This window comes from Coccidioides immitis (genome assembly GCF_000149335.2).
Source record: "Coccidioides immitis RS genomic scaffold supercont3.6, whole genome shotgun sequence".
Lineage (NCBI taxonomy): Eukaryota > Fungi > Ascomycota > Eurotiomycetes > Onygenales > Onygenaceae > Coccidioides > Coccidioides immitis.
The window spans coordinates 2255844-2268467 of NW_004504312.1; the positions used below are offsets into that span (position 1 = coordinate 2255844).

Consider the following 12624-nt stretch of genomic DNA (forward strand, 5'->3'; position numbering starts at 1 on the left):
GTAGACTATAGGGAGCAGTCTGTCAAAATTCGTTCATCACTGGTTAAGTGAAAATGCCACATATAGGATTTTATTTCAACACAGTTAATGGATGTATGTTGTTTATTATTTCGCTTAGTCTATTTACAAACTCATAGCAACGTGTTACCTACAGTGTCAGAAATGTACTGTACATCATAGTGGCCATCCATCTGCAACATGACAAACTCAAGTGAGAATGATGACAGCCAACACTGCGCATTGCTCGTTCCCGGACATCCCATGGTATTATCTTCCCGATGCGGTCTCTCAGATGAATCTCCGTTGTTCCATTATTGTGCTGGTTATCTGTCAGCTTTCAACGGGCCACCATTCTCCGTGGCCGCGGAAAGGTCCAATGTAGCATCATCCTCGACAGGATCACGCAGCGATATGCAGATATATAGAGCAAGCAGCTTGCTCGCCGCAGTCACACAAAGCTGAATAGCAACCCACACAAAAAGCTCCAGGACTGTCACGGCCATGATTGAGGTGTATATCAGCGTCCCAGCAGTGTAGTAAATCGCCCACGAGAGCTGCACAGGCCATGCCTCGTCAACACCCTGCACTGCAGAAGGCCTGCCCGTTTTGGTTTGCCCGTTTACATCCTTCCGCCGGCGCCAGCTTTCAAACAAAGTATGCACAATCGCCGGAAGAACGCCGGTAATGCACCAAGTCACCGCGAAAACTGGATAGGTACAGCCCAGCGCGCTGCCCTTTGAATACAACTCCACCACCGCTAGTGCCCCATACGTCACCATCAACGCTGCAAAGCATACTGCAAGCAGCATTCTCATCGCAGACTTCGACTGCCGCGCAAACCCTGCGAACCAACTCCCGCGTACCCACGTCATCCACCGATGCACATCATCCTCTCCCCACGTCATCATCTCTCGCTTGACCGTTGGTTCCAGTCCCAACCCCCTAACCACCACTGCCGCGAGCCGCGGCAACGGCGCAGAAACCAACACGATTCTCCGCTCAGGCCAGGCGATGTCGCGCAGCGTAAGTGGAAGCAGACCCATGACCAGCGCCGTGGCGCCGAACTGCTGTTTGCGCGCCTCGTCAGCGGGCTCAAGGGTGCAGATGGCAGCTTTCCAGCAGAAAGATGAGCGTTTGCCGCCGGAGTAGAAGTTAAACCATGGGGTGAACGGGGAGTAGACGATGTCGTCTGGATGAGGGCAAGGCGCGGTGTCGTTGGCCGGGATCCGCTCATAGGCAGAGGCCAGAGGAAGGCCGAGGCCAAGTAGAAGTGGGAAGAAGTAGCTGAGGTGCATTGCTGTCTCGGAAGGTAGGTTGTAGGCTATTAGCCGATTCAGTTCGATCTCAGCAAGGTGGGGAACACGGGGATACGATTTCCCGTGTTTTTGGGGGGGCGACAGCGATGAAAGAGAGACAAAAGGAAAACAGATGCATTGTCTCTGTGGGGGATGCGGAAGGATTTTAAATCACTTTTGGTGTGTGTTTTTTTCCCAAGCCGCGCTTCTTCTCCGTACATGTGCTTTTTTTTCCTCACAAGGCCAGCCTTTAGCTAGGTACCCAACAGGTGAAGTGATTGGGTGCTTGGGCAATAGTTTATCATTATTTTGACACCATCACCCCTGTCATCGGGTGCAGATTGGGGGCCGGATACGGCCCGGCTACCCAAACAGAGCACAATGTCTTTTGGTCAAGTGGGGGACTAAATGCCCTGCATAACGGCGCGAAAAAAAGACAGCTCAGCCTTGAAGGAGCGGGCAACTTGAGTGAAGCATGGCTCCCGAGAGCTAGGATCTCACCTCTAGCAGGCAAGATCTGACAAGCTATTCATGGGTCGAAGCCGGTGGATGAACTCGCACGACCAAAGTGTAGCTCTAGACAAGGAGTGCTTGGGGAAGGGAAAAGAGAAGACAGAAGAGAAGGGGAAGCAAAGAGATAAAGATGTGACGACGCGCATGACAGTTGGCGTGCTAAACAGGTGGGCTGGAGCTTAAGCGAGAGGCTGAAAGGCGGGAAACTCAGGCCAGGGCCCGGGAGTCTGAGCACCCTATTGGGCCCAAGTTCCAACCCCCTACCACGAGCTAACTACAAGAGGAACAAAAGGCTGTGAGTGATGAAGAAGCTAGTTAACTGAAACAGACGTGGTAAGTCGAAAGAGGTTAGTTGGTGTTGGTAACTACTAAGAATAACTTTCAAACCCGCCAGATGAGCAGCTTCATAACAGTGCAAAATGGAAGCCTTTGAAGCAGAAGAATGCAATCACATGGCAAAGTAACTATATTAGCCAAATGAATTTGCATTCAGATTGTTGTTCCAGAGTACATAGAGCCAGGCCACAGAGTTCGAATTCAGTAAAACAGAGTAGAGTCATTGAGGGAATCTGTCAAATTTAGAATAGCTTGTGCACAGTAATCACTTTGTGTGGCAAGAAACTGAAGAATCAGTCCCGTGTTGAAAGATAAGTGATATTCACATAAGTTAATGAAGTACCATAGGAATGTTTTGTTCTTGTTTGGACTTATGAAGAAATGGTAGCAGAAAGATCTTTTATGTAGAGATCTCATCATGAATCACCGGGAATGGTTCCTTTTTTTTTTTCTTTTTCCCTTTTTTTTTTTCTTTTTGGTGGCAGGCAGATATCATGTGCTTATCGGACATGTATGATTAGCCTTCCTTTTCTCTGCATCTGTTGACAAGCTCCAAGGCCGCGCGCCTCTCTCTGACATTCTTGGAGGAAGAGGTAATCATCTTCCAGCTGTCTCACATGTACCACCATCAAGAGGTTATGTAGAGTTTTAAGGAGAAGAAACCGTCGAGCCAAGCTGTTGACGACGCGCTCTCTTCCCTTTTTTTTTTTTGTGGTTCTTTTTTGCGGTTGAAATACGAATATTCGTCAGACACACACACACACACACACACAAGCTGGAGGAGATTATCCCACACCATCAACGGAGATTTTGATCTGACTCTTCATTGTTATTATTATTATTATTATTCATGATAGTCTTATGCAGTCAGTGACTATGAAGACTACTCTCAAGGAGACGATGAAAGCTTTCTGAAACCTACGCAAGGATTCCTCATCCCCAAACCCCGGTTCCTTACCTTGTCTTCACTATCAGCCCAAAAAAAAAAAAAAAAAAAAAAAAAAAAAAAAAAAAAAGATACAGACGCGTCTGCTCCGTATGTCCGCACCTTTTTGCTTACACCTGGTGCGGTTTTCACATGTAAGTAAGATAGCCATGTACGGTACGGAGTACGGAGTACATATATGCATACTCAGGAGTGTACCCCGTACACGCGTCTATTCATCATCGTTGACAACCCGATCTCCGGGGTATATGCACGACATGCATACGAAGTACATACGGAGCTCCTGGTTACCTCATCTCCGCATATGTATGTACGCATTTCGCTTGAATCCACCACTCACATCGCACAAGGTGTCAAAATGCTCCCCAGTTTAATATACCTTCTCAAATTAATCGGGTTCCCTGTACATAAATTTAAACGGACGGGGAGCCTTTTTTTTTTTTTTCTTTTTCTTTTTTTTTTTTTTCGGTAGCAGGATGTTGGGTGCATCAGGAGTTAGTTAAGAATGCGTTATGACGTCATAGTTGTCCCGTCCGCCCCGAAAAATCACCAAAAAAAAAAAAAATAAAGGCAAAATTCGGAATTAGGTTCGGTTTGCGCCTCTCATAGCAAATTGAAGGCATAGGGTTAAAAAGAAAACTAAAATAAAATAAAATAAAATAAAAAGGAAAAATGTGACAGCATTTTCAATGGAATGGATTTTTTATGTTTGGTTTGGCTGCAGAAAGCCCAAGGGGCCTTCTTCCTTTTTTTTCCTTTTTTTTTTCTTTTTTTCTTTTTTTTTTTTTAGATTGTCGAGACCCTGTGTTTTCTTTTTTCTTCCCTGATCTTTGTGGAGCATCGAGAAGGGTGGCCTTCCTGTGTTGATGGAAGTTTGTGTTTTGGTTAAGATTTACATTTTCTTTTTCCCCCTTACCTTTTTTTTTTTTTTTTTTTTTTTTTTTTTTTTTTTTTTTTCCAAAAATTATCTAGTTAACGACGGAGTACTGTACGGAGTGTTGGAGGGGAAAATGGATGATTTCTTGACTGCGGGTGATTGGGTTGCCGGTCCCTCCGTACCGTTTACCTCCCGGGGTACAATTAGCATTTGACATGTGTATGTATAGAGGGCTAAGTCCGGAGTGCGCGCTTTCGTGCTGGATCCCCCCCTCCCCCCGTCTATGGGTAATTGGACAGAGAGAGAACGCACTCGTTGATGTCATTGTCGATTCGCGGATGTTAAAATTAAGATGGATGCGCGGAGGAGAGCTTCAGAGCCCGCCCGAAGAACCCCATTTTGCGGGAATAGTGAAACATAGGTAGGGATATTACTCCATGACATGAATCATGGATGTGGAGATATGAGTGGACGGAGGACTCCGTACCTATCATCGGGTCCTGCTAAGAAAAAAAAAAAAAAAAAAAAAAAAAAAAAAAAAAAAAGGAAAAAGAATAAGGATGTTGAAGATGAAAAAAAATTGCCCATTGAGCGACATCGTTTTTGGGTTCGTCATCGTCGGAAAGTCCACCATACCCACTCGCACGCCGTTGTGATGACGTCTTTTGGGGTGTTGGGGACGGCCCCCGCTGACTACTCAATGGATTTCTTCTTAGTGCTCCTTATTCTTCAGACGAGCTCAGAGGCATGGATGTCTAATATGTATGTATGCAGGCAGATGCATGTACGAGCATGGATTCTACACAGCCATGGGACCGTTGCTAGGGCAGGGATATCGACGTGGATCATCGTGGAGCACATCTGCTTCAGAAATGCGAGGAATGAACTGTACACGCCATAGATAAGCCCATATCATTATGCGTCATGCTCCATTGCTTGAGATGAGATACACTACTCCGTACATCTGAACATATCCCAGTACGGAGGGGAGTGGGTGGCTGACAATTAACTGCAAAAAAGTATGGAGTGATGTGCACTCTGCACGGGCCGCCGTTTTTCTTGCACTGTTGTCGACCACAAAGGTCCTCCCCCCGGCGGGTTCTAGACAATAGATACATAAAACATGATGTTTTTGTATGTACAGGAATGTATGCTTGGATGCTCTGTTTTTGAGTTCTTCACAGAGAAAGTAAGTACCGAAAATAACATTACACGGGCACTCCGTAAATAAGCGGGACGTACGGCGGAGTGCTCCGTCCAGAGTAAACTATTAAATTACTCCGACCATTGTCACTGCCAGCCTGGACACAGGGGCTGGCTGTTCGGTCAAACACCGCGTCTCCCCGGCTAGTTACTCGAACAAGCCACCGAAAAGCGAAACATCCTGCCGAGATCTGTCGCGGCAACGGGGCATCGAGGCAATTGACGGTGGCCACAGTACGCCTTCTTTCTCAAGACTAATTATCGTTTTTTTTTGGTAACGTCATAGCAATAAGAATCTAAACGACAGGGCAAATCCCGCGACATTCCCGCGGACCCGCTGGCGGAAGAACATACATACGTACGAGTAACCAATACGGAGGGACATGAAGTACGGAGTATGGGCTTGGGAGGGTCAGTGGTCCCCTAGCCAGAGCGTTCTAGACAATGGGGTCGGTGTGGGAGGCGTGAGCTTGCGACTACACAGCAGATTCGACCGGACCTAAATGCGCCCGGTCGACGGAGCGATCCTTGGGCGGGAGACGGACACAGGGAGAAACCGTATCTTCAGCCGCACGCTAGAGTTCCAAAAACAAAAGTAAAACCCCAAAAAGGATAAAAAAAACAAAAAGAAATGCGGGGGCAGAGAGAGAGAGAGAGAAAGGGGGAGAGCACAACCTAAAAGAGGACAAGATAGGGAAGACGAAAGCGAAAAAGGAAAGAGAAAAAAAAAAGAAAAAAGAAAAAAGAAAAAGAAAAAGAAAAAAAAAAAAGGAAAGCAGCGGACGATTTGGGGGGGGAGGCGCGCCCATGGGAGAAAGAGCTGGAAGCTGCGTGTCTGGTAAAGTTTGGCCTCCTGAAGCGACGGCGGGCGGTGATTGGGCGGGGGAATAGAGTTGCATGTGGCGTCAGACGTGCTCCACTTGCTCCTTCCACGGACGGGCGCCAAGCTTCTTCCATGACATCATCGCCTGGACCTGTGGCTTGCCCGCAGCTGTTCCCGGCGCGACTTCGCCCTTGGGTGGCTTGAGACAGCGCAGGCCGGGGGAGAGGAGAGAGTGTGTGTGAGGTAGCGGAAGCTAGAGGGGAGGGTAGGGAGAAGGGAGAAGGGAGAAGGGAGCCATTTTTCTGCCTGTCGTTAGCACATGAATGTATGCAATGATGTTTGTTGCGCACCAGGGGGGAACAGGGATCCAGGAGAGCAAAGAGGGAAACACAGCAGATGTCGCAGGCTGGACGCCCATGGATGGGGATGATGGGTGCACTGGAGTGCGGTGACGAATCTGGTGTGAGAACAAAAAAAAAGCCGAGTCTCTGTTACGTCAAAGCTTCACCACCCAGCGGCGGTTTGCGTTTTTCTGTCTTTTTGTGTTTTTTCCTTTCCTTCCTTTGCTGGCTGCTACTGCTACTGCTACCACCGCTACTACTGCTACTTGTTGACTTTACGAGGTTCGAGCTTTCCCTCGGCTTTGGGCCAATCATGCGGCCGTCCACTGTCCTTTGTTCCGATGGGGAAAGAGCCGAAAGCAGCCAAAAAGAAATAAGATTACTAAGACACGCGTCATACGTCCGCCGCCCGGCAAGCCTCCCCCTTTTATCAGATTCGCAGCGCTGACGGCAGAGGGGGGAAAGATCGCTGCGGTGGACCCGCGGACGAGGCCTCGGATTGGCTGCGTCCCGGGGGGCCCAGAAGGAACCTTCGCGGTAGCAGCTTCTGCTTCGTGACGCCATCGTTCTTTTTGCCGCCCCGCCCTCGCGCGCCGCCCCCTCACCCACACTCACACACACACTCTCTCTGTCTCTCGTGCACTTCCGCACTCTCTCTCTCTCGTCTCCCTCTCTCTCTCTCTCTCGCTCACGCTCACTCGACTCACTCGGCTCGCTCTTTCCACAACTCAATACGCCGTTCGCCGCCTTCTCACTTTCCTTCCCCCCCCTCCTCCTACCTCCACTCCCTTCCCTCACCTTGCCTGCCCGCCCGTCTTGCCTCCCTCCCCCCCACCTTCAAATCCACCCCATCCCATGTTTCCCCCATCCCGGTCCGTCATCGACGTCTTAGATCATCCATCCCCAAAATCTTCTAATGTATATATTCGAAGCTTCACGGGCTGCCCTATCCCCTTCCAGTCGCCGAATGGAAAAATATCCCTTTTCCCCTTCTTTCCGCCCCGTCTCCCTCCAATTGCCTCTCTACTGCTCATCATCATCATCAGCATCTTCAGCTGCTTCTGCTTCTGCTTCTTCTTTTTCTTCTTCTTCTTCTTCTTCTACTCTCCATCCCAATTGATTTCCGTTGGTTCCCATCCATCGAGCGTAAACTCTCCCGCTTACCGGCAATTAGAGATTCCTCCAACCGCCGGCCTCATATATCACGTTACCTCACACTCCTCCCCCCCTTCCTCTCTCTACTACATTCATAAGCCAGCGACCACGAGACCTTTCTCTCTGCACATATACACACCATCATTCGATCCCTTCTCCTCTCTTCAACTAGAAACTGGAGCTCAATTGATGTCTGTGCGTCCCTCAAGACTCTTTTTCCACTTCCGTCTGCTCTCCTCCTCCTCCTCATCCTCCTCCCATCTCCTGCGTCGCTTGCTGCCAAAGGATGTTTCGTAATCGGTACGTTTTAAAAAAAAAAGAAGCAAAACGTGGCAATGAGCGAGAAGGGAAAAAAAAATAATAATAATAATAAAGCAAGATAAAGCTCAAGCACGGAGAGATCTGGAGCAGAATTTTCTTTTTCCCTTTTTTTTTTTTTTTTTTTTTTTGGGTGGCAACCAGACAAAAGGCCCCAGACCACTCTGGAAGAGATATGCTGACCGTTTGATCCTTTGGCTTGTAGAAAGAATTCCCAGAAGCCCTCTGAGGAGCTCTACACCGATTTCAAGCAGTCCTTTCCCCAGATCTGCTCCAGCATCACCACCACGCTGGACGCCGCTCACGAGAACAACGGTGTCCTCGTCGACCCCGTAATTGGCCAGACTCTTACCCAGAGGTTGGTTCCTCCCTATCCAGGGGGTGAGTGGGATTTTCGAATGAAAGCCAGCCCAGCTGTTTAACAACTTAACTGCCTGCCAAAAAGAAAAGCAAAAAAGAAAATAGTATCAATTGAGCGTCGGAATCTGACTGACGGATTCGCCCCCCCCCCCAATAGGCCGATGATGGACGTAAAGGACAAGAAGGATACCGATGGCATCTCCAAAGTCCCCCCGGAACAGTGGAATTTCACCCCATCCCTGATGGACCCCAACTCCTTCGCCTTCTCTTCCTTCGCCAACCAGCCGCCTGCATACTACGCTGCAAGCCCGGCCGCCGGTGCTCTGTCCAACCCAGCTCACTCGGGAGATATGCCCACCCCGAACATGGCTCTCAGCCTCCTCACACCGCTCCCGATACCTCAGTCCAGTTCTGCTGACCCCTCGATGCCTCACTCAGCCATCGACCTTGGCTCGTTCCATCAACCTTTTATCCCCCATCAAGGACACGGCGTGGACCCGTTTGGACAGACTCATGGTTTTGCACCGAGTACTTTCCTTCGTCGTGACCCAGACTTGTCTGCGTTGGGCCGCTCACTGGAAGATCCCACTTTCAGTAACAGCTTGGGCTTGAACAACCCATCTCTGGGACTGGTCCCGGGACGTCTCTCAGAATCTGCTGATGGGTTACAAGGCCATAACAATGAAAAGTATGCTGACATTCTCTCTCGAGAACTCCCTCCCCCGAAAAAAAAAAAAAAAAAAAAAAAAATATATATATATATATATATATATATATATTAAGAGACAAGTCGTTCCTAACTTTATCTGCTGCCACAGCTTCCGATTCCATGCCACGCTCCGTGCATCGACCGCCATGGTGAAGGATCCTGATGAAATCCCGGTAACATACCTAAATAAGGGCCAGGCGTACACGATAAACATCATAGATACTGCTCCCATGGCCTCGGGCTCTCAGCAACTTCGGTATCGCACCTATATCCGTGTTTCATTTGAAGAGGAGGAACAACGTTCCAAACCAGCGAGCTGTTGGCAGCTGTGGAAGGAAGGTCGCGGGACAAATGAAGCCCACCAACGTGACGGCAAACTTCTAGCTGTTGAACATGTTGATCCTAACCAGGGCGGAGCTGGAGACGGCCGGCACCCCCGTGTACAGTTGGAAAAGGCAAACTTTGATGGGTTTTCTGTCCTTTGGGTACCCAGCAGAACCACGGGGAATCCGGAATGCGCTATATCCGTTCGATTCAACTTTTTGTCAACTGATTTTAGCCATTCTAAGGGCGTGAAGGGGATTCCGGTTAGGCTATGCGCGAAGACGGAGGTCATAGCCACGAGCAGCTCAGAGCCTCCGCTTGGTGACTCTCCTGAAGTCTGCTACTGCAAAGTGAAACTGTTTAGAGATCACGGAGCGGAAAGGAAGCTGTCCAATGATGTTGCGCACATCAAGAAGCTGATGGAAAAGATCAAACAGCAGATCACCCAGGCCGAAATTGGGTCTGCGAATTTTGATAAGCGGAAGAGAAGCTGCTCTATCAGCTCCAAAGGGATGGTCAAGTCAGCGAAACTCGGAAAGAGTAAACGGCCGTGGTCGATCGGGTCGCAAGACGGAGTCAAGTCGACTCTGGAGGAGGATTTGCAAATCAAGCTGTCGAACTTGAACGACATGTTTTCGTCCACACAACCCGTCAGCGTTCTCAACCTGAAAGGTGACCCTCAAGATGACCCCGACCTGTTTCCTGTTCAACTGGACACGACGCTTGATGAGAATTTTGTACAACGCATGAGCTTCGACTCCGCGCAGTCCAACGATGGTGCGTCGGCAACTAATGCCTTCTCTCCTTCTCCTGGCAACCACTCACCCAGTTCCTCTCACCATTCTTTCGAAGCAAAGGGCGCAAATTTCATGAACGAGTCGTATTCGACTTCGAGACATGGGTCGTTGGATTGGTCAAGTGCCTCGCAGCGCGGTGGCGACAATATGAAGCATGGACAATTTATAAACCAACCGATCAAAGTCCAGCGCATCTCCGCTGATGACTCCAATCCCGGATCTGATACCTGGATTGAAGCTATGGGCGTGGACAGTAATTATGAACCTCCTAATGACACTCCAAAGAAGCCAAGTATGTTCGAACCCCCTCCCCCCCCAAAAAAAAAAAAAAAAAAAAAAAAAAAAAGGAAAAAAGACAAGTTAAAAAAGAAAATCCTTGTCCACTTGTACCTTAAATCCGATTGGCTAACGATATAATTCGTTCTCGTTTGCAGAATGTTGCTTCTACGTCCGCGCCCGGCAAAGCATGGGACAGAAGGGCGAAGACTATTATCATGCGATCTACCTAGCGGAACGCACTGCGAAAGGATTAATGGAAACAGTTGCCAAGAAGTGTCGATTCGATCCGGCACGAATTGTGCGGGCTCTAGTTATTCGCGGCAATGGCTTTAATGTCGTTTTAGATGATGATGTTGTCCGCGAGATGCCGGAAGGCCAAGACATGACTGTTGAATTCTCCGAGCTGGAAGACTCGGGCCAATCGGGCATGGACCTCGACGATCCGAAGTCGCCGGTTACAGTGTCTGATATTGAAATGCGATTCTTTTTGTGAATTGCAATTTGAGAAATACAGATACCTGTTGTATTCCATGCATGAGCGGTCTTTTGTTTTTTTCTTTTTTGTGCAAATCATTGACTTTCCAGGTCCCTTGTTTATTTCAAGCTGAGCGCATTCGGTCCTTTTTCAAAGTCTCCTGGCTGCTAAACCATTTTGGAAAGATGGGTACCTGCTTATGGCTTTTGCAAATCTTGTTGGCTCTCATTTCTGTTCAAGCGTCGGCGAATATTTATGGTGGAAAAAAAAAAAGGATCAAAAGCACTATGGGTAATGAACTCTTATCTTGGACATTGCTGTTTACTGCTCTCCTCTTCTTTTACCTTTCCTCTACTTCCATTTGATATTATGTGCTTTTCTTCCTACGGTGTACATTTTTCTTGATTGAGGAAGCGCAGTTTTGTCGCAGGTCTGCAAGATTTCTCCTCACAAACGAGGGCGAGCAAAGGAGTTGGAAATTCAAACATGGCATTGCCTCTCGCTTTTTTTTCTCTCCCCCCTGAGGACCTTTTTGGCCTGGTAATCCTCAGTCTCTTTCCAGGCAGTGTCCTAATTTATTTTTGTTAGGTTTTTTTTTGGTGGCTGATATAATAACTATGTCTTTAATGATACCACCTCGGTTTTCGACATTCGGCTCTTCTAATCTTCATTTTTCCCTTTTTCTTTTCTTTTGCTTGCTTCTTTTATTAGTATTATTATTATCATCATCTTTTGCTTGCTTTTTCCATTTTCTGTTCTGTATGTGGGATGAAGTCCTGCGTGTATCTCGATGAACTCAAACTTCTTTTTTTTTTCTTTGGCTGGCCTATTTAGCCTAGAAACTTCCCCCCTCTTCTGATGGATTGGCGTGAGATGAGTTGGGGAACTTATGGTTATAGGATTGAGGAGTGACTCCCTTTTGTATTGATTGCGCTGGATATAGTGCATGTATGCATATGCCTATTGCTTCGATATCCTGATATGGGGTGTGTATTTGTACCTTGGATTTTTTTTTAAGGGGTTAGGTTTAATAGGCGTCTTACTAAAATAAAAAGTGAGGAAATATGTCAATCAAAGTATGTAGAATAAGCTCCACTTTATATACCAGAGTGATATATCGGGGTAAAACTAAATATTGCCCCCCTTGTCGTGGAGCAAGCTAGATACATGATATCCTCGAAAGGCGATCTGCTCTGATCAGTAGTAAATCCCACTTCGTACCCCTCCAGCACCGGGGCTTAATGCTACAGCCAACCACTACCTGGCCGGTATCGACATTTCTCTCGCTTCTGGCCCGCTACCTATCGGGGGCCGAGTTCTCTTTGCGGGAAAAAAAAATATTCCCGTGACATCAGCTGCCACGTATGCAACTTGAAGTAACCGGTATCGTACCGTATGTAATTATTCTCCTGTAGCTGGCCGTTGGGTAATATCTCGCAACCCATAGCGAATTAGAAACTTTCTGATCTTCCCGCTGGCCCATTAGGATCAGATCATTTTCTGGCAGGTCCATCCTGGATGCCATGGGGATCAGAGGCTTGGCTGTTTCTCCGAGAAATTTAGATCTGCGGGAGCGGAAGATCAGAGAAAGAAAGTAGAGGGCGAGATAGCGACGGATTAATGGTTGTAAGTTTGACCTGGAAGGTGGCAATTGGATATTTTGCCGTCGAGGAAGACGGCAGCATAGCAACGGCATCGATATATATATATATATATATATACGGCCATGGCCTTGTTTAATCGTTCCAGGCAGATGATGAGACTATGATGTAGATATAAACAAGAATATAGACATTGCGTATCTGATCTTATCCAAAATCACCATCGGAAATGGCGCCGGCGAGCTAAGCGTTGCATTATCTGACAGCTACAT

The 12624-nt window shown here is 47.8% G+C and overlaps 3 protein-coding genes across 3 annotated transcripts; 2 read left to right on the forward strand and 1 right to left on the reverse strand.

Moving 5' to 3' along the window:
• Positions 1-84: 84 nt before the first annotated feature.
• On the reverse strand, positions 85-1410 carry CIMG_03813 (uncharacterized protein). The gene has a single exon (XM_001244371.2). The coding sequence runs from the start codon at positions 1293-1295 to the stop codon at positions 324-326; it is 972 nt and encodes a 323-aa protein (XP_001244372.2). The 5' UTR covers positions 1296-1410; the 3' UTR covers positions 85-323.
• A 3680-nt stretch (positions 1411-5090) lies between these two features.
• Positions 5091-5786, forward strand: CIMG_11204 (uncharacterized protein; the record flags this gene model as incomplete). The annotated part of the gene is made up of 4 exons (XM_012358279.1): positions 5091-5156; positions 5279-5404; positions 5478-5558; positions 5598-5786. The coding sequence occupies 4 exons, from the start codon at positions 5091-5093 to the stop codon at positions 5784-5786; spliced, it is 462 nt and encodes a 153-aa protein (XP_012213702.1).
• An 858-nt stretch (positions 5787-6644) lies between these two features.
• On the forward strand, positions 6645-11528 carry CIMG_03814 (CP2 transcription factor). The gene is made up of 7 exons (XM_001244372.2): positions 6645-6734; positions 6800-7147; positions 7295-7684; positions 8013-8165; positions 8325-8855; positions 8986-10289; positions 10432-11528. The coding sequence occupies exons 5-7, from the start codon at positions 8329-8331 to the stop codon at positions 10767-10769; spliced, it is 2169 nt and encodes a 722-aa protein (XP_001244373.1). The 5' UTR covers positions 6645-6734; positions 6800-7147; positions 7295-7684; positions 8013-8165; positions 8325-8328; the 3' UTR covers positions 10770-11528.
• Positions 11529-12624: the final 1096 nt, after the last annotated feature.

Coding starts and splice junctions, on each gene's coding strand:
- CIMG_03813 (XM_001244371.2), bottom strand. CDS start 1,295: ATGCACCTCAGCTACTTCTTCCCACTTCTACTTGGCCTCGGCCTTCCT.
- CIMG_03814 (XM_001244372.2), top strand. CDS start 8,329: ATGATGGACGTAAAGGACAAGAAGGATACCGATGGCATCTCCAAAGTC. Junction 8,856..8,985: donor CAAGGCCATAACAATGAAAA/GTATGCTGACAT, acceptor CTGCTGCCACAG/CTTCCGATTCCATGCCACGC. Junction 10,290..10,431: donor TGACACTCCAAAGAAGCCAA/GTATGTTCGAAC, acceptor TCTCGTTTGCAG/AATGTTGCTTCTACGTCCGC.